Below are 19,781 nucleotides of genomic sequence, written 5' to 3'. Positions count from 1 at the left end.
ATTAAATAATTACAAATTAGTACTTCTATACATTAAAATCTAAGATAAGAAAATAAAAAAAATACATCTTTCTGTCAGCTATTTTGAGAATGCAAATATTAGTATAAAGTTATTACATCTCACTTTTTTCTACTCTCTCTTTTTGGCTGCTGAAATTACCTTCATACCCATTGCCAACCCATGACGTTTTTGTTCGAGGAGTTATTCCTCTTGAGTTTGAGGTATGACTTGCTAATCCATGGGGAGTTTTAGTAGTCTCCATTTAGTAGTAGTAAAAAAGTTATCGATTTACTTAAACTGCAATAAACAATGCAATAAAGTAAACGATTAAGTCATCCAATAACGCTCTCAAATACTTTGCTTTCCTCTCATACGTCTCCTTAATATTTTTTCCGGTCTATATTCATTTTCTATATTTTATTAATTCTTTTTATATTTTTCAAAACTTAAACAATTTGATATCATATAACAAAACATATTATTGGAGAACTAATTTATTAGTAATATCTATAGCATGAGTAATATAATTGCATTAGCAGAAGGAACAATATATTCAAGTTTGTAGCAGTAATATATTGGATCGAGTATAACTTAGTCAAGTCTATTGCACAAAATTATAATCACACATCAATAATATATTAAAGTTCTTTGCAATGTAAAATACTCTCTCATTTCCATTCAATATGCCATAAATCCTTAAATGCAAGGGAGTTTAGGTGGGATATTTTAGTGCGATAAAGTAAAATGGAAAAATTATATGAATATTTTATTGATAAGAGAGAGGATGCAAATTTATCTCATTGGTTGATGGTATTCAAGAGTTAATTACTTGTTGGTCAGTAATTTATTTGTACACTACTACACGAAACAGCGACCATATTTAGGAATTAAATCGGTTATTTATTTTGTACACAATTGCTTACTGGAAAACGATAAATAGTCATATCAAATGGCAATATAGAATATTTCGTACTAGCTACTACTCATTACGTTCTATAATAATAGAGTCATTTTGCCATTTTGATACGTTTTATAGTAATAGAGTCATTTCTTTTTTTTATTAAAAGTGAACACATTTCTCCACACATACTTTATCATCTCTTATTTTATTCTCTCTTCATTTCTCTACATTTTTCATTTTTCACTTTATTCTCTCTTTACTTAACTCACCTAACATAATTTTCTTAATCTCCATGCTGAAAAATCGATTCGTGGGAAACTAAAATCCCTTGATGATCTATTTTCTTACACTGATAGAGGGATCAAATGGTATAGTTTTTTTGTTGGTATCTTGGAGGATTAAAAGCATGACTCTTGTTTTCCAATTGGCTGTTTTTGCATTAATTGCTACTTCAACAAATCTTATTGATTAGTGTAACTGTCGTATTTGCTTCTCCCGATGGTTGGTCAAGTAACAAAAATGTTGTATTTTATGTAACGGAGGGAGTATATTTTTGTGAAGAAACCAATTACTCCTAATTCTAATTAAGAAATCAGATATTTAAGTGTTACACGCAGTCTCAAAATACGTTGCACTCCACAAAATATAATCCTTAAGATTTTTTTTTATCAATATATATACTGTAAATATAAAAATTATATTTGTACAACAAATTATGTCCATTGGATGAGCAAAATAATGAACAGATCAAAAGCAAATATATCAAAGTTTGTTGAATATAATAAACATATTATTGAAGAGCTAATTTACTTAGGGCATCCGCAATGGGCGGACGATGGCACGCCCGATGGCGCGCATCGTCCGCGCCATCCATCGTCCGCACCCATTGCGGGTGCGCGCCATAGGGCGAGGACGATAGTCGCGCCCTATACTTCGGTCGCGGAGGATAGCGCGGACGATGACCATCGTCCGCCCCATTGTGGAGGTCGCGGACGATCAGTGCCCTCAAGAAGTGTACCGACCCCGACGAAACCGAATATCTTCGGGCGTTACTCGATGAGCTGCGTCGGAAGTTGGGAATTGGTCCTACTTAGTTTTTTTTTATTAGTTCAATTATGTAACTTTTTTTTTATTAAAACTTCGCCGTTTGTTATTTAGACCGTTTTTTATTTACTCGTTACTTGTTATTTGAAAACAGTTAAACTAATTAAACAAAACAATAAAATGATGATGTGGCGCGCCATATGGCGCACCTTAGGGCGCCCCACTGCAGGTGGGGAGGTAGGAGGATAAAACTGCTGACGTGGCGCGCTATAGGGCGCCCCATTGCTAATGCTCTTATATGTATAGCATGAGCAGTACAGTAGGGCGAATATATTTAGTGTAGAAATATAAGTAATACCACTAAAACAAACACTAATTTAGTTAGAGAAAATTGTCATTTAAATCCTAACAGTTTGATTGACATAACTCATAAAATAGCTAATTCAATCATAATTTGTCCACATTTTTCAATTATCTTGTAGAATTGAAATTTTGATGAATTTTTTTATTTAAATCATGATTATTTTTTGTTAATATCTAGACAAATATAGCATTGTTTCACTCCATATTATGATGATAAATTTTAGATGATTATTATATAATTGTTGAAGATATAATGACAGATATGTTGAAAGTCTAAAAAAAATTTATCAAAATTTAAATTATATAGGACAATTAAGAAATGTACCATAATTGTGATTTAATAACTAAAAATTAAATACAGTTATGGACTTATGTATGTCTATTGCAAAATAATAAAATCACTCAATTCATCAACTAGGCAGTCTAGGCGGATTTCACGGCCCACTATCCAATCCACTTTGTTCCCACCATAATTCCACTCTTCCGCCATTTCCCCTCTCTTCAAAATGTTCAAACATAATTCCACTCTCCCGCCATTTCCCCTCTCTTCAAAATGTTCAAATCCTTCAAAAATGAAAAACCCCAATTTCTCATCTTCCTACATCTTCCCCCCCTCCACCGCATTTCTGCACACAATTCACACACATCGCCAATTTAATCTGTACATACAGATCCACAGAAGCTGCATTACGTTTAGCTCCCAGTGATGGCGATCAAGAGGAAGTCCGAATCGGCGAAGAAGGATCCGGCGAAGAAACGAGCCTCTACCGAATCAACAGCGGTGGTGGATGCGAAACCGATCAGTCCGGCTGAGGAGGAAGGCGTGGCCCGGCTTTTAGGCGAACCGGTCGCCGACGAGGAAGCTCGGAAACGGTGGCCGCATCGCTACCAGAAAAATCAGCCAACGGTACATTGCTTCTGTGTGTTGCTAATTGAGCTAGGTTATGTTTATATATTTATGACTGTGCATATTTGTTTGCTTGTTCATGGTTTAGGGGTTTGCAGAATTTGGAATTGGCAGATTATAATTGCAGTTACTTTATTTCGAATAATAATTATACAAAAAACGAGAAAAGACAACATTTTTAATTCCAAACAAGTACAAGATGAGCTCAACTTATTCTTATTGTACTCCCTATAAATGAGCTCAACTTATTTATTCTTATTAAACTTAAGTATTTACTGATTCAAATATTGGTATTAAATTTTCTTTTAATAATTCAGTATTTTATTTTGCTTGCGGATGGTTATCCAAATTTGTACTTGGTGTTCGAGTCGTAAAGCAGTTTCTGCTATTTTTATTCTCAAGAACTATCACGTGTCATGGATTTCTCAAGCAGTTTCTGCTATTTTTAATCTCCATAGGAAATCGTCCAAGCAAAATGCCATTTTCTTCAAGCGGAGGTCGATGGACAAGTTTATTACTTGGATGATGAGGCTCATGTTAAGGTGGAATCTTAATCTTGTCCCTTTTGACTCTGTTTTTCCCACATTATGACTTTAAACTGACTAACGAAAAAATTTGGTTGTTTAGGCTGAGGAAGGGAAGCAAAATTACATATGCAAGATTGTAGAGCTGTTCCAAGCTGTTGATGGGACACAAAATTTTTCAGCTCAGTGGTATTATAGAGCAGATGACACGGTGAGATGTTGTGAAATGAGTACTGTCAAAGTGTCAGTTAATAGTTCTGAGATAGTTCCTGTTTTCTTTGGCAGGTTATTAAAAACTGCACTCACCTTATTGATAATCGGCAAATATTCTTTTCCGAAGTCAAGGATGATAATCCACTTGATTGTCTTCTAAAGAAGCTTAGAATCGTGCTTTTACCTTTGAAGGTATGTGTGAATCCATTAAAGCTGTGCTATTTTCTCAACGGAGATGTAAGGTCTGTTTTTTCTTGCATGTTTGTAGGTTGAAGATCATGTAAAGGAAAAACTTATGTCAACGTGTGAATATTTCTATGACAAAATGTACTTACTTCCGTACACTTCTTTTGTAAGCTTGCCATCAGGTATGTTTATCTTTTTTGATATGTTACAAACATATTTTGTTTGGGGTTGGTCTGTGGCTGAGGATTTTTATTATGAGATGTTTAGATAGATTGTCCATTGAAAGAAAACGATAGAAACCATAATGAAGAGAAAAGACGATTTGTATTGTATACTCAAAATAATATGGAGCTGTTTCATTAGATGATGGTTCAGTGAAAATGACTTTACATACTTATACTACAACTAAGAACAATCTAGAATCTTTCTCTAATCTCATGCTAAACATAACTGAAAAGTGATTAATTCTCCTTTACTGAACCAAGCATCAACATGTCCTTCCACGTCCTCTTGTGGTCCAACTTTGTAAAGTTAACAACACATTCCTCTGGTTTCTTTCCTGTGTGTTTGATCACACCATTCGCTCGTGCACTCGGTGGTCCCTTCTTATCAAGCGCCAGCTCGTCACGAGATTCCTTTCCATCGCTGTGTATCTCCTCATGCAGCTTGTCTTCATTACTTTGAACATCAACGTTCAGTTCACCATGATCTCCAACTTCCATTTTCTTTCTCTGAATCCATTCTTTTTTTGCAGAGAGTACTACTAACAGCTATGAATCTGGTTCTACTCTCTCTAGTGATGCTGATGCAAATTCTATTACAAGTGTATTTTCTGAGCTTGAAGGGCAAGGTGGTGAGAGAACCCTATTGGACATGTACTCTGGATGTGGTGGAATGTCGACTGGGCTCTGCCTCGGTGCTAACAGTTGTGGCGTTAAACTTGTCACGGTAATTTTGGTCTTCGTCACTTATTTTATCGACAAGCATGTTTTACGTAAAAAATGCTCCAGTTATCATGGATTGACTTGTTATTTTATAATTAACAGAAATGGGCTGTTGATCTCAACCCATATGCTTGTGAGAGCCTGAAACTAAACCATCCCGAAACGCAGGTAATTATCAGTAAGCGTATTAGTGAGTTCTATGTTGTGGTCAAGATTGAACTTTTACTTTTACTCATCTTTGTATAATAGGTGAGAAATGAAAAAGCAGATGACTTTTTGCGCCTTCTTGTGGAGTGGGAGAAGCTTTGCGTTTCCTATTTGTCCTCAGAAAACAAAAGCACATCCAGTGAGCATGTCAAGGAAGAAGTTGAAGATGATGAAAATGATGATGATGATGACTCCGAAGTGTATGAAGTTGAAGAAATCTTGAAAGTTTGTTACGGAGACCCAAATGAAAAAAATTCCCCTGAACTACATTTCAAGGTAACTGAGCAACATATAGTTGGTCATCTAGCTTTAAGAATTGTACATGTTCCTATACAAATGTATATTTTCTTTACATTTCATGAAATGGTTAATAAGTTATATGCATTAATTCATTTTCCTGTTGTATATGAACATTGTTTTTCACTCAAAATGTTGAAATGAATTGTTACTAATGTACTAATTTTTACATGTCTTCATTTATTAGTTTGAAGTATTATGTGATTATAGTTGTCCTTGTTGACTGATACCAAATTGTATTTGGGTTCCACCTACCAATAACCCTATATTCACTGTTCTTCACATCTTAGGTTATTTTCCTAGGTTTGTGTTTTAGTCCTGATACTTTTTTATTTTCCAATTTTCTGCTTATCAGATACGGTGGAAGGGTTATGGCCCTGACCATGATACGTGGGAGCCCTTGGATGGTCTGAGGTATAAAAAGATTGATCCTTGTCAATTTTGATTCACCTATTATTAGAACTTTTTTTTTTTTGCATTTCTCATGTGTTTATATCAAGTCTTGTCTTGACAGTTCTTGCCCAGAAAAGCTGAAGGAATTTGTGCTAAGAGGCTACAAGTCTAGAATATTACCACTTCCTGTAAGTGTTTTGCTGTTTAGTACCAACAAAAAGTTAGATTGAACTTATTTGCTAATGCTCATTGTGTACGCAAAATGTAGGGAACTGTTGACGTCATATGTGGGGGTCCACCTTGTCAAGGAATAAGTGGCTTTAATAGGTTTAGGAACAAGGACGCACCGCTTGAAGATCCGAAGAACAAACAACTTGTGGTGTTCATGGACATTGTGTCCCATCTTAAGCCAAAGTTTGTGTTAATGGAGAATGTTGTTGACCTTGTGAAGTTTGCTGGCGGTTTTCTCGGTAGATATGCAATGGGCTGCCTTGTGGCCATGGGCTATCAAGCGAGAATGGGAATGATGGCAGCCGGTGCATACGGCCTGCCTCAGTTCCGCATGCGTGTATTCTTGTGGGGTGCACTTCCCACAGAGGTTATAATACTCTTTAATATCTTGATAAAAAAAGTCTACTTCACTGAGCTACCTTTGCTCATTTTTTCCTGCTTTGTCTTTCTGGCTACAGAAACTACCCTCATATCCATTGCCAACCCATAACGTTGTTGTTAGAGGAGTTATTCCTCTTGAGTTTGAGGTATGGCTTTGTATTTCTGTGTGGAGTTTTATTCTCCATTTTTATTCTCGGAGGGGCTTATATAATTTATTTTCTACCTGCAGGCCAATACAGTTGCATATGAAGAAGGGTGTAAATTAAACCTAAAGAAGGCACTGGTTCTTGGCGATGCTATCTCCGACCTCCCTCGTGTATGTAGAACTTTGCTATCTCAGCCTATGGTATGCTTAATCTCTTATAGTATGCTTTGTGTAAAACTGTAAATGGCTTGAACTTGCCTTCTTTAGGTTGAGAATGACGAGGGGCGCGATGAAATACCTTACGACTCCGAGCCTCAAACTGAATTCCAAGGCTTCATTAGGCAAAGAAGGGATGGTAAGCTCATATCTTTTACTGTTGAAGGTTATAGAGTTGCATGACAAAATGTAAATGTTTTCAAGTAAACTCTTTTGCATATCTAATGCAGAAATGCCTGGTCACTTGAATGCCAAATCTGAGGTGATTGAACATTCTTTGTGTGATCATCGACCTCTTTGTCTAAATCAGGATGACTACGAGCGCGTTTGCCAAATACCTAAAAAGAAGGTAGAGCCTTCAACTCAGGACCTTCACAGATAACTAAGGAAATACATGAAATTGTCAGTTTTGAACTGTTATCTTTGTGCAGGGTGCAAACTTCAGGGATTTGCCAGGTGTGAGAGTTCGTCCGGACAACAAAGTCGAATGGGACCCTAATGTGGAGAGAAAAAAAGTTTCTTCTGGGAAACCATTGGTACAATCTGCCTTTCAAATTCCTCATCTGGTTGTCTCATTTTACAAATTGACCTCTTAAATCTCCAGGTCCCTGATTATGCTATGACTTTTGTTAACGGAAGCTCAAGCAAGTACGTTACCTGAGTTTGATTTATGCCTGACCAAATATAAGTTCAATACTATAGTATTCCTATACTCACCTTTCGACTCCTGCAGGCCGTTTGGGCGTTTGTGGTGGGACGAAACAGTTCCTACCGTTGTCACTCGAGCAGAGCCTCATAATCAGGTAGCATTTCCAATTTTCCATTTTCTTTATCTGTTGCAATTTCACCAGTAGTTGCTATGTGTTAGTATTAACTAAAAAGAAGAAACACTTTCTAGGCAATCTTGCATCCTGACCAAGATAGAGTTCTCTCAATCCGTGAAAATGCCCGACTGCAAGGCTTTCCTGATTACTACAAACTTCTCGGCCCTATAAAGGAGAGGTACGACACCACAACCCTCTCTCTCTTTGCCTCAGTCACCACAGGTTCTTAGGTGCAAGTTTGGTTTTGTAGATACATGCAAGTGGGGAACGCGGTGGCTGTGCCAGTGGCACGAGCATTGGGGTTCTCGTTGGCTCTGGCGTTGAGGGGGTTGTCTCAAAATGAAGCAGTGATGACATTGCCTGAAGATTATCCCGTGATGAGTGATGTAGCTTCACCAGCTATTGACATGATATGATTCATTTTTTTCATCATTCAAAGCTGGAAAGTGATGTTCTTCTTGATTAACCTGTTGTATTTTGAATTCAGTCGGAACTTTAGTTGTGTTGTAAGATTTCTTATTATGTACACCAATTTTATTTGGAAATATTTGTAAAAGAGTTGTTGTCATTTGCCTGATTCGAACTTGAAATTTTAACATTAGGAATAATGAAATCAATTTAAATAGAAATAGTATTGATGAAACGTTCACTCACAGTCACTGTAATCTACCTATGATTTCCCGCCATATTCAAAGCCTCTTCCAACTGTCGAAAACCTCCGCCAAAACCCTCCAAATCCTCCACTGCATCCTCCTCAAATCATCTCTCGATTACGATGAATACTTCTTCTCCCAGCTCATGCTCTCTGCCGCCTCCGCCTCCGCCTCCATCCACCACGCCCGCCGCCTCTTCGACAGCTCCCCCATCGCGCCGCCGCCCCTCTTCGCTTGGAACATGCTAATCAAGGCCTACTCCAAGAGCTCCACACCGATAGAGGCCGTGACCCTCTTTTCGGAATTGCTTCGAACACCTGGCTCGCTCAGACCCAACCAGTTCACTTTCCCCTTCGTCGTCAAGGCCTGCGGCTCGGGATCGATGCTCGGAGCTGGTGGGTCGGTGCACTCCTTCGCTGTGGAGGCGGGATTCGCTTCCGACCCACACGTGAAGAATACCCTCTTGACGATGTATGCTGGTTTTGGGCTGATTGAGTTTGCAAGGAAGATGTTCGATGAAATGCCTGAGAGAAGTGTGGTGTCTTGGAGCTCCATGATTGCCGCTTATGTTCATTGGTGCGAATTCTACTTTATTTTGTTTATGAATCTGATTTTACAAATTTTGTTAATATGTCAACATTGAATTTGATTGCAGCAACCTTGAATTGGATGCTTTGGGAGCATTCAAAGAGATGACAATGGCGAACGAGAACCCGAACTCGGTAACACTCATCACCCTTCTCTCCGCCTGCACCAAACTCCTCAACACCAGGCTCTCAAAATCCATCCACACACACATCCTCATCAACGCTATCAACTTAGACGTCGCACTAGGAACGGCCCTTCTAAGCACGTATGCAAAATCCGGCCACATAGACGAAGCCCTCCGCGTTTTCAACTCGATCACCCTAAAAAATCTGCAGTCTTGGACAGTCATGATCTCATCTCTCGCAAACAACGGCCGCGGAGAAGAGGCCTTGTCCTTGTTCGCCACAATGGAGCAAACCGGCTTGAAACCAGACAGCGTGTCGTTCTCAGCTGCGCTCTCGGCTTGCAGCCATAGAGGGCTCGTAAGCAAGGGGAAGGAGCTTTTCGAGAAAATGGTGAATGTGTACAAAATCAAGCCGAGTGTGGAGCACTATGGGTGTATGGTTGATCTATTGGGGCGAGGCGGGGAGACGGGAGAGGCTTATCGGGTTATCAAGAGCATGCCAATGGAGCCTAACTCGGTGATCTTGAGGAGTTACTTGAGTGCTTGTAAAGAGCATGGTTGTGTTCATGGTTTGGACGAGCGGTTGGTGGAGCGTTTGATCGAGCTCGAATCGGGAGTTGGGGCCAACTATGTGCTTGCTAGCTCTGTGTTGGTCGGAGGGAAGGATGATATGAGAAGGGAGATGAAGAAGAAAGGTGTGGAGAAAGTTGCTGGTTTTAGTTGGGTGGAGGCTATTCCTCTTGCTAATGAAATAGTTATGTGATATATATATACTCCTTTCATTCATCTCATTCAAGATGTCCAATTTTTTTTCAATTTGTTAGAACTAAGATGTTACATTTCAATATTTAGTGAAAACTTACTTTTTTTCTCTCTGATTTAATAGGTCATCAACTCTACGTAAAGTCTAATGACATTAAAAAATGTGGCCTACAGATGGATTGATTGTAAATTCTTTTTGTTTTGTATATTTGTCTGGGATTATTTCTAGTGGAAGAATCTTGAATAAATATTGTAATTAATTTTTTTTCAATTAGAGGGATTAATAGTAAGAATAAAGAAAAATGTGTACATGCCATAATGCGCATACTTTTTAAATTCAATTGAATTAACTTATTAAAACTTTGTTTTGTTATTATTCTATAGCAGTAAAAAAATGATTTGGAAAATTTATGACACATATTTACTTGATTTCGAGCTTGACAACATTCAATAAAAATTAATTTTAAAAAATATATAGGTATTAAATTTAAAATTTGTTGTTGTGGAATGATTAGTATGTAATTTATTTTAAATAATATTTTAAAATATTCCAAATGTAAAATATCAAATTAAAAAGGTTTGATTATATATCTACAGTTTATTTACAATAATTTATCAGTCATGATATATATTGGGTAAGAATTATTTGAAGAGAGTTTCTTAAAGAAATATTATTCAAAATAAAACCGAATCAAATCTTATATATGGCGCGCGTAGAATAACTAAAAAGTGACAAAACCTCCGTCAATCGAACAAATCACCAAATAAGATATCAAAACTCCGAAGATAAGTACTAACAATAATTAAAAAAATATAATCAAACAACTAATTGAATTCGAATAGATTAGATGTATTCATATTATATCGCACACGCAAGTAGAAGAAATTCCACAAGTAAAAAAAATAAATATTGAAATTTGATTAGAGTGATGGATATTTACTTAGCGATTGTTATAGGGTTCATTGCCGGAGTGGTGATGATGACTTGTACCATATGTTGCATTGAACTGCCAGTGATACCGCCCGATAACAACAACAACAACGAAAACGAAGAGCAGCCTCAACCGAATGTGGCTCGGATCACTATAGTCCGCCCCATGCCGCGGTACAAGTGAAGGTCGAGAAAATTAGCTACGATGAATTCACTGACGCGAGTTCGAAAGACGGCGGCTGCTCTATTTGCCTAGAAAATTACTGTAGCAAACAGCGACGCGCCACTATTGATGCCTGCAGCCACCGCTTCCATGCCGGCTGCATCGAGTCGTGGCTGCAGACAAACGACACTTGTCCCCTTTGTCGGCATCATCTCGTCTGAAGCTTGATCGATCGGGTTCATTAATTACTTATTTTCGTAATTTTTATTATTAATTTTTTTTGGAGGAATAGTAGAATTGTTTTTTTAAGTGAATTCAAATTTTGGTTTATTTGGTAAAGGAATGTTTCTATTTTAATAATCTTTAATGTTATTGTTATATTATATACTTTCCATTTTTAAGAATCTCTTTTGATACAATTCTTTACGTATTTGGTGTTTTGAGGGAGACCGTCACACTAGTGTTTCACGATTAAATTGAATGTATTTGAAGTATTTATGATTGAATTTTTTTCCTACTTAGTAGATTCTAAATTTTGGAGAGAAAAGAAACTTAACCGACTGCAAATTTACAAAAAAATAAATAAATCAAAATATTCAAATTTTCAATCATCATTGATTGGAGAAGTACTTAATTAAAGAAACATAATTTAAATAAAATACAGTGTTATAGTAATACTTATATTAAAATAAAATTATGCCTACATAATATAATTCAGATTTTTTTAATCAATCAGAACCCAACTAAATGAATATCCATATAAATTCATGTTATAGATTTGATAAAATTTTAATAGATTGAATATAAAAAGATTGGGATAGAATTACTACTATAATTATTAATTAACCCTTATTATTTTAAAAATAGCAACAATAAGAATAATGATAATAACACCATATATATGCTTACATAGGCGCCCTATTTGGAAACTAAATAAGTATATAATTAATTGACTTGGAATAGGAAAGAATTACAATTATATATCATATTATAAAATAGTAGATATATATATTTGCATAAGAAACTTTCCTATCTTAATAATGGTTAGATTTTGGGTTGTGATTGCGATCGCAGCTATTGTTTTTGTTTATGGATACTCGACGACGCGGACCTTCCTCGACACCAAGGCGACAAGGCCGAGCAAATTGAGCACGACGTCGTCTGCAGCGGCTGCGCCATTTGCCTAGAAGGGTACGTCGCGTGGGAGCGACGCGCCACCATCAACACGTGCGGCCATCGCTTCCACGCGCACTGCATTGAGGCGTGGCTGCGGGAGAACAACACTTGCCCTCTTTGCCGGCATCATCTTGTCTGAAGCTTGATCGAGTTGATTAATTAGTTACCATATGCATTAATTGTGGAGGAATTTTGAAGTATAGACTATAGATGTTGTAATTAATTTTTTAAAAAAATTACCTTAAATTGAAAATTAGGGTTTGGTTTGTGTGGTAGCATAATCTTTTTAGTCACACTTGTGATTAAGTTTATTTTTTAAAAAATAATTCTTTATTAGGAGTAGAAAATTGGTTGTAGAAAGGGCGAAGATTGATCATTTTAGGTTGTATCCGAGTTTTATTTCAGTCTAAAATAAAGAAAACGTCTAACTGCCCATAATAATAAAATAGCATGAAATTAAATGGACTAGTTCGAAATTGGATGAAGTGGCTTGATTAATACTATCTCTTATTGAAATGTAATATTACTATCATTTTCAAATTCAAAAAACATTCTTGTGAAATTAATAAGGATGGAGCAATTTGCACCACTCTTTTTCCCTTTCAACTTTTTTTCCCCTCAATTCTTCATTTATAATATACTCTATTTAAGGATCCAAGCCCCTTGGCCTAGCGGTAAAGGGTGCTGGATACCGCGTCCATCCTGGAGGTCTCGAGTTCGAACCCTGGGTGACGTAATTTGTCTTTCCTCCTTGTTATAGGAGTTGATTTGTAATTTCCTCCTTCATATATATGATATAAATATATGAAGTTAATTTTAAAAAAAAAAAAAATATACTCTATTTAAGGATATAAATTCGTATTATCCAACTTAAGCCTGAAAGTAGACAATAGCCTTAAATCATGCATGTGTAACGGGCCCCTAGCGGGATAAATGGGCCTTCAAATGGAAATACAATTAAATAGCAATAGCCCAATAATTGAATATTTTAAGCCCATGTGTAATATTATAGTATCACCAATATGTTTCTATTTTTGTAGGATTTAAAATAGGAGATAATATACAGTATAGTAATTTTTAGATGAATTACACGTGACAGGATAACAATCTTATCCGATGTGGATATATAATTAAATATCCTACTTTGGACTTAATTGTGCTAGTGACATGAATATTATTTATTTTAGTTCTAAATCCTACGATAATTTCAAAATTATGGGACGGTCTATATTATAAGAAAATTAAAAATATATATTAAAATTCATTATTTTTACTAATGATTTTCAATATTATGGGACGGTCTAGAATTTAAATTAATTATTAGTACTACAATTTAAAATTCATATCTGTAATATTTGTAAGTACTACTACTAATTGAAGAAATATTTTACAGGCAAAGAGTCATTCAATTTCTCCTAGCTCAGAAATGCTTCTGCAAACAACCGTTTCCTCCGCCGCCTACGCCTCGCCGTTTGGCTGCCGGGACTGCTACACCACCAAGAATCTGACGCAAAACCACCCCTCACTCTCCCTGACCAAAACCCCCTTCTTACCTCTTGTCGATCGACGATTTCATCTCTGCAGCAAATCGTCGAACACTTGGCGCTATGACAGTAACTGTAATCGAAGATCGATAACTCCATCTGCCACTTTGCTCGAGGCCCCAGTTTTGTGGGCCGGTCGCCTCTGCATTTTCTATGCTCTGTTGAAAGCTGGGCTTGCTGGATCTCCCGACAATCCCATCGTTTCTGGTACTTCCCCTCCCCCCCCCCTCTCTCTCTCTCTCTGTGAAAAGAAGGTATTTTGTGTTGGTCTAAGAAAGACTTGATCTTTTGTATATTTGTTGGTAGATATGGAAAGTGGAGGTCTGGATTTGGGGTTCTCTAAGTGGTTTGGGGAGCTGAGCAAACCAGGTTTGTGGGCTTTCTCTTAATTCTTTGGACAATTTCTTTATTACTTTCTTTCTTTAGTGTTATCATTTCATTTGCTGAAATTCTTCACTGCCGAACAGTTTGATCAAACTGATTTGGCTCAACTTGTCGATATAGTATAACTTGTTGTCTAAAGAATGTAACTGTAGATTTATGGGTAACTACAGATTTTTTTTTTATTGTTTTTAGCTTACAAAGATTTCTTTAATCATCTTACCTGTTTTGATATGTAACTATAGATTTTTCAGTATTGTTTTTAGCCTCCTCAGTGGAATTTGCTGCTCTCTTTAGGCCCTTTGAAGTTTACATAACCCATGTACATGTATGATGGCCTTAAATTAAATGCTGTTCGGTTCTTGAAGTGTCGATTTTGATGATGAGTTCTTCATTATTACCATCTTCTTTAGAAACATTCGATTAATGTTTATTGAGCTCAGTTTAATGGCTTCGTTTGAGTAAACCAGTCTCGTTCGGTTTTGATGTTACTATCTTGTGGGGTCTCTAAAATGTAGCCTGTAGCTGTTAGCAATGAGCTGGGTTTGGTTAATTGCAGTATTTACAGGACGAAATAAAGAGATGGTAATCAGAAGTTCCGATTTGGTTCCTATTAGACGGAAGGGGATACATAAAATTAGAATCAGCATAAAAGGATGAAAATTAGTACACTTGTTTTGGAAAAGTATTTATGCAAGGTCTGAGCTATGGGCTTGACATACAAGGTGATGGTGTGAGTTCAAACTGATGAGTAATGATGTTTCACTCACGCTTCGCAGACGAGCTCACCCACTCTGCCATGTAGGGCATATTTGAGCTGTCCTAGTTGCATAGTTTGTTGGTTATCTATTATCCTTATGTTCCAAGCTAAGGGATCCACTTGTGTCAACTATAATCAGAAAAGGAGGCAGCTGAAAGAAGAAAACTTGTGGGCAAATGGCATCCCACGACAAAAGGCACCCTTAGGCGCAATTACAGAGTGCCCTCGAAAACTGAGGGAAGGCGTCTGCTTAAAGCAATTGCATCCGTGTTGTCGGATGATGATCAGTTCAGAGATGCCACGTCACACAAGGTAATCTAACACTAACTACTAGACTCTGTGATTGTCCCAAAACTTGTCTATTGATTCTTTCCACTAATCTTTTTGCTATCTCTTTCCTCTAGGGCTGTCAGATTAGGAGGGAAACTGCTCACGGAGAGAGCGTCTGTTGCAACAACGTGCGCGCCTTGTTTGACGAGCTTCCTACGCCACATCTGACTGTGGAAATCACACCATTTCCAGCAGGGCCTCTTTCCGAAAATGATTATTCGAAGGCTGAGAGGCTAGAAAGGGTGCTCAGATCCGGCCCTTCTGTTTGAATACCTGTATTTACAACTTTTTCTTGTATGGATCCTTTAATTTGTACATATTTAGACTAATGTGGGGACTAAGAACTTCTGTGTTTGATGCATTTAATGAAACTTTCTTGAATTTACATGTGATTTTTCCCTCCATATATACCCTTTGAGAAGTCATTTTGCATCAATTAATGATACCAAAGCACTAAATTAAAATCAGAGAGATGACTTGCTTACTTACTGAGCTTTCCAAATTAGAATAAAAGAGCTTGAGCATTTGAGCCTTCGAAGGGGAAATTCCACAAAATTTTAATAAAAGTGAGTGTTCTAAATACTGAGCTAGCCAATAATTCTTTTTTTTTTAAAATTGTTTTGAAAAAGATAAATACTGATAATAATTCCTCATTTCCCAACTAAGATGCATTTCATTGTCAAGCTAGGAAGCATAAATAGTTCAAACTAAACGAACAAAACTTTCTAAGTAAACGAAGTCTTCAACTAATTACTGCAAAACTTCTTTTCAGAGGAGGCATCACTGCGCAATCTTCAACAGCCAAAATGAAAATCAGGTGACAGATATATAGCTCACATTCCAGTAAAAGCCTTCTTCCCGAGGCCGGAAGAACCAGCTGGTATCACCTTAAGAACGTTGAACCTGACAGTCTTTGACAGGGGCCTGCAAGTCGATGTAGAGAGAGGTCACTCCCAATTAGATTAATAAAGATTTTTTCCAATAGAGTGATTGATAAGGTTTGTAATGCTGACCTGCATTGGCCGATTGTGACATGGTCACCCTCTTTCACGCGGAAGCAGGGGGATATGTGAGCCGGGATATTTGAATGCCTTTTCTCATACCTAAAGTGCAATCCGAGCAATCAAAAAGGGAAAATCTTAAGAAACCACATGAATATTGGTACTGGGTTTTTCTGAGGGGCTCGTCATACCTTTGGTACTTCTTCACCCAATGCAGGTAGTTTCTGCGAACAATGATTGTTCTCATCATTTTAGCACTGTGGCAGGTACCAGCAAGGATACGGCCTCTGATGGATACATCGCCAACGAATGGGCATTTCTTGTCAATGTAAGTACCTGGGGAAGAGGAATTTAAGCTAATTAGAAAGTAATCACTCCCAATATGAGAAATAATATCACACAGATACCACAAAAATTATCTTTCCTTCGATTGAACAATCTTTATATAGATTAGTGATTAAAAAAAGGCACACATCCATTAAAGAATCAGCTATTAGTTTCTTCAAAGACCAAAGTATTTTGCTCCCAACTGACCAATGTTTATCTCATTCAAAAGAGAATTGAAAAACAAGATATCTTCTTGAGTTGATATGAGAACCTATGAGAGTGAATCAAGGTCAACGAATATAGAACAGGATCACTCTGCTTGATATTTGATTCGATAACATCCACATCCAGAGCATGGGGCTATGAAGAAAAGCACAAGTAAAGCAATGCTAATTAGAAAGTAGGGGTGGCAACTAATGCTATCATATCATGTTATCAATTTTACTCTAACATGTATATAAATGAATACACGAACGAGTATCGTCATGCCATTTATCTGTAACTAGTGTTTGACACCATGATGTGCTTGGGGTTGTGCAATGTGTCAGGTTTACCACTGACATGATACCCCCCTAGCAACAAATAGGCAGATATATGACTAAAACACTCGAGGTTGTAAATTGTAACCATCATGCCACACACTATTAATCACTAGTTAATGAAAAGAGAAATATAATAAGGGGCCTAATCAATATACACTATGCAAATCTGCAAGTCTAAAACATTTTCACATGCCAAGAGCTTGTGAACTTAATCAACTCCAAACATCAACAAGCAAAAATAGATGACACACATCAGAAACATTGAAAACGATAACCTAGTCCAATCTCCTCTAAATACTAGTGATCTTTCACAGCATATTCGAGCAGGGCAATACGCACAAATTAATGAAATAATCAGATAAAGCAGTCGCAGTTAACAAGAGCATACCTTCGATTGCCTCGCGTGGTGTTTTAAATCCTAGTCCAATGTTCTTCCAGTAGCGATTGCCCCCTTTCCCCGGAGCCTTACCCTTCCCCGATTTCTTCGAGCTATCAAATCACAATCTCTCCACTCAGTACTACGCAATTTACATCTATAAAATCATGATTAGCCAAAACGAGCTACAAATCTTACCATAGAAATACCTTGGGCTGTTTTAGAAACGCCTTCTCCGTCTACAATAAAATAAGAATACATAAACTGTAAATGGATATACGAACGCGCACGGATGAAAACATAGAGAGAGAGAGAGGCGGTTTACCTGTTCCGCCATTGCTGGTGACTGTAGAGCTCGGATGAGACTTCAGCGATCGGGAATGGATTAATAAGCTGCAGCCAGAAAAACCCTAACTTGCTCTGGAATCCTATTGGATTAGTAATGGGTTTTCTTTTTTGTGTTTTATTAAATTTGATATTATTGGATCAGATCAAACCATTTTTTTCCAAAATTCAGAATTTCAATTTGAATTAGTAGTTTTTTTAAAGCAAAAAAATGAAAGTCATATTTTATATAAGTAATTAAAAATTAAATTCTTGAATTTACTTGTATTGGTTCATATTTATAGTTTCAAAATCCAAATCAGTATCAGTATAGTCAAAAAACTAATCCTAGATCCGAAAGCCCATTCCTAATTTAACTTTGTGATGAATTATAAAATATCATTTGCCTGATTTTGTTTTTTATCAGGTATCCTTGTTTATTTTTTAATAGATTAATGGACAAAAATATTGTAGTGACTATTTTTTATTTATTATTTTTTTCTATTTCACTTAAAGTGATATGGATTCCATTCTTTTTTCAGAATTTCTACTTAAAATATATTTATAAAAAATAAACACAGTGTCACGTAGCCTCGCTATTTTTAATCTATCACAAGAGGAGTATTTAATGTTGAAAACAAATATACATCCCAAAATAGTACGACATGCCTATTAATGTCATTAGACGTCCAATTTAGATATGGACTGCTAAATTTAAATATAGACCTCCATCTAATAAATACTCTAGATTTTTGGGATTACTCAGAATATTTAATGAAGATGTGTATCCCAAAAAATAAATAAAATTACATTATACTTTTCCCATTTCCCAATTTCTCACTATTGGTCGTGTAGGTCTTTGATATGATGGATATAGTTAACTAATACTCTGACACAAATCAAATGAGCTGCAATTCTTTAATGATAATGTGCTGTTGGAAGTTGGCAATTCAATGTGACATTGCATATTTATAAGTTACTGATACTGAATTTTTTTAAAAATAAATAGTATTTAAGTTAAGAAAGAATAAAAATATAAAAAGATTAAAGGTATTTTTCATAACTGAATGTTATTCTCATTCGATTTTGATGCACAATATAATTGTTAAAACGATCTGGTTTGAGAGTTTGAGTCATCATGGATGTAGCTGGAAAACCATTGTTGACCTTCTTTAGAAAAAAACACTGAGAATTCATATCCGATCTTGACCGAAATGGTCGTCCTGGTTTGACCATGCATCTCAATGCCATAATTAAAAGTTGAGTGTGCAAACATGCTAACTTATTTTGCAAGGGTTAGGTGTGTATACAACATAACATAAATGTTGGGAACAACTCTTTAAATTGTTATAGCTCAAATAACATGCAAAGACAGCTAAGTTATTAAATTTTCAATACCAATATAAATTCATCTGCAACTGGATTTTGGGTTTTCACGCATGTAATGTTTATTCCATTCAATTTCACATTTATAGTTGAGCACACTCATTATTCTCTTGCATATTTGAATTTTACAATTTTTTATTTCATTAGACTATGTACGTTACTCATACATGTATGTCTCGAGAAATATACACAAAAATTTGGTTTAATAAAGTTTATATATTCCAAATTTTGAGTTTAGAATTTCATAATTTGGATGATTTTCCTAAGTACATTTTATTATTATGATATGGGCATTTACATTACAATTCATATAAAAACAAAATTAATTTTAAAATTTAGTAGGGGTATGCCCTTCACTCTTACTTAGTCTGTCAGTGTATGTCTGTCTTTGTAAAAATTAATAAACATAATAATGAAATAAGATACTCTGAACACCACCATACTTATATAATTTGGACTAGCAATTTATTATGAAAAATGAGAAGTGAAAGTTAGAATGTTTTCTGCATATTAACCATATCGAAATTGTACATATATAAAATGCATTATGAGTAGATTTAAAATAATGTTGGTACAATAATAAAATGGAGCTATTTATATGCAAATAGGTAGTTAGGGACAAAGAATAGGCAACTAG

General features: G+C 36.1%; 4 protein-coding genes across 5 annotated transcripts; 3 read left to right on the top strand and 1 right to left on the bottom strand.

The window, feature by feature from the left end:
* The first annotated feature begins 2,855 nt into the window (after positions 1-2,855).
* On the top strand, positions 2,856-8,344 carry LOC121744734 (DNA (cytosine-5)-methyltransferase CMT3-like). Of its 2 annotated transcripts, none has more exons than XM_042138340.1 (20): positions 2,856-3,215; positions 3,674-3,757; positions 3,843-3,950; positions 4,025-4,144; positions 4,221-4,320; positions 4,893-5,086; positions 5,185-5,250; positions 5,332-5,565; positions 5,942-6,000; positions 6,101-6,167; positions 6,248-6,577; positions 6,669-6,737; positions 6,821-6,907; positions 7,004-7,091; positions 7,183-7,301; positions 7,384-7,488; positions 7,557-7,600; positions 7,686-7,755; positions 7,851-7,954; positions 8,027-8,344. In XM_042138340.1, the coding sequence occupies exons 1-20, from the start codon at positions 3,015-3,017 to the stop codon at positions 8,190-8,192; spliced, it is 2,415 nt and encodes an 804-aa protein (XP_041994274.1). In that variant the 5' UTR covers positions 2,856-3,014; the 3' UTR covers positions 8,193-8,344. The 2 variants fall into 2 exon arrangements, with proteins under 2 accessions (XP_041994274.1, XP_041994272.1); XM_042138338.1 differs by having other exon boundaries at positions 6,821-6,937.
* Positions 8,226-10,015, top strand: LOC121744600 (pentatricopeptide repeat-containing protein At2g36730-like). The gene is made up of 3 exons (XM_042138194.1): positions 8,226-8,248; positions 8,379-9,005; positions 9,085-10,015. The coding sequence occupies exons 1-3, from the start codon at positions 8,226-8,228 to the stop codon at positions 9,902-9,904; spliced, it is 1,470 nt and encodes a 489-aa protein (XP_041994128.1). The 3' UTR covers positions 9,905-10,015.
* A 3,516-nt stretch (positions 10,016-13,531) lies between these two features.
* On the top strand, positions 13,532-15,573 carry LOC121744735. Its single transcript, XM_042138341.1, has 4 exons — positions 13,532-13,924; positions 14,024-14,086; positions 14,998-15,170; positions 15,263-15,573. The coding sequence occupies exons 1-4, from the start codon at positions 13,600-13,602 to the stop codon at positions 15,455-15,457; spliced, it is 756 nt and encodes a 251-aa protein (XP_041994275.1). The 5' UTR covers positions 13,532-13,599; the 3' UTR covers positions 15,458-15,573.
* Positions 15,574-15,822: 249 nt separating this feature from the next.
* Positions 15,823-17,887, bottom strand: LOC121742958 (40S ribosomal protein S11-2). The gene is made up of 6 exons (XM_042136109.1): positions 17,760-17,887; positions 17,633-17,673; positions 17,447-17,547; positions 16,381-16,525; positions 16,202-16,291; positions 15,823-16,112 (listed from the first exon to the last, which is right to left on the bottom strand). Exons 1-6 carry the CDS (start codon positions 17,769-17,771, stop codon positions 16,022-16,024), a joined length of 480 nt encoding a protein of 159 aa, XP_041992043.1. The 5' UTR covers positions 17,772-17,887; the 3' UTR covers positions 15,823-16,021.
* Positions 17,888-19,781: the final 1,894 nt, after the last annotated feature.

Source organism: Salvia splendens, chromosome 8 (genome assembly GCF_004379255.2).
Source record: "Salvia splendens isolate huo1 chromosome 8, SspV2, whole genome shotgun sequence".
NCBI lineage: Eukaryota > Viridiplantae > Streptophyta > Magnoliopsida > Lamiales > Lamiaceae > Salvia > Salvia splendens.
This window is presented reverse-complemented; position numbering and strand designations above follow the sequence as displayed.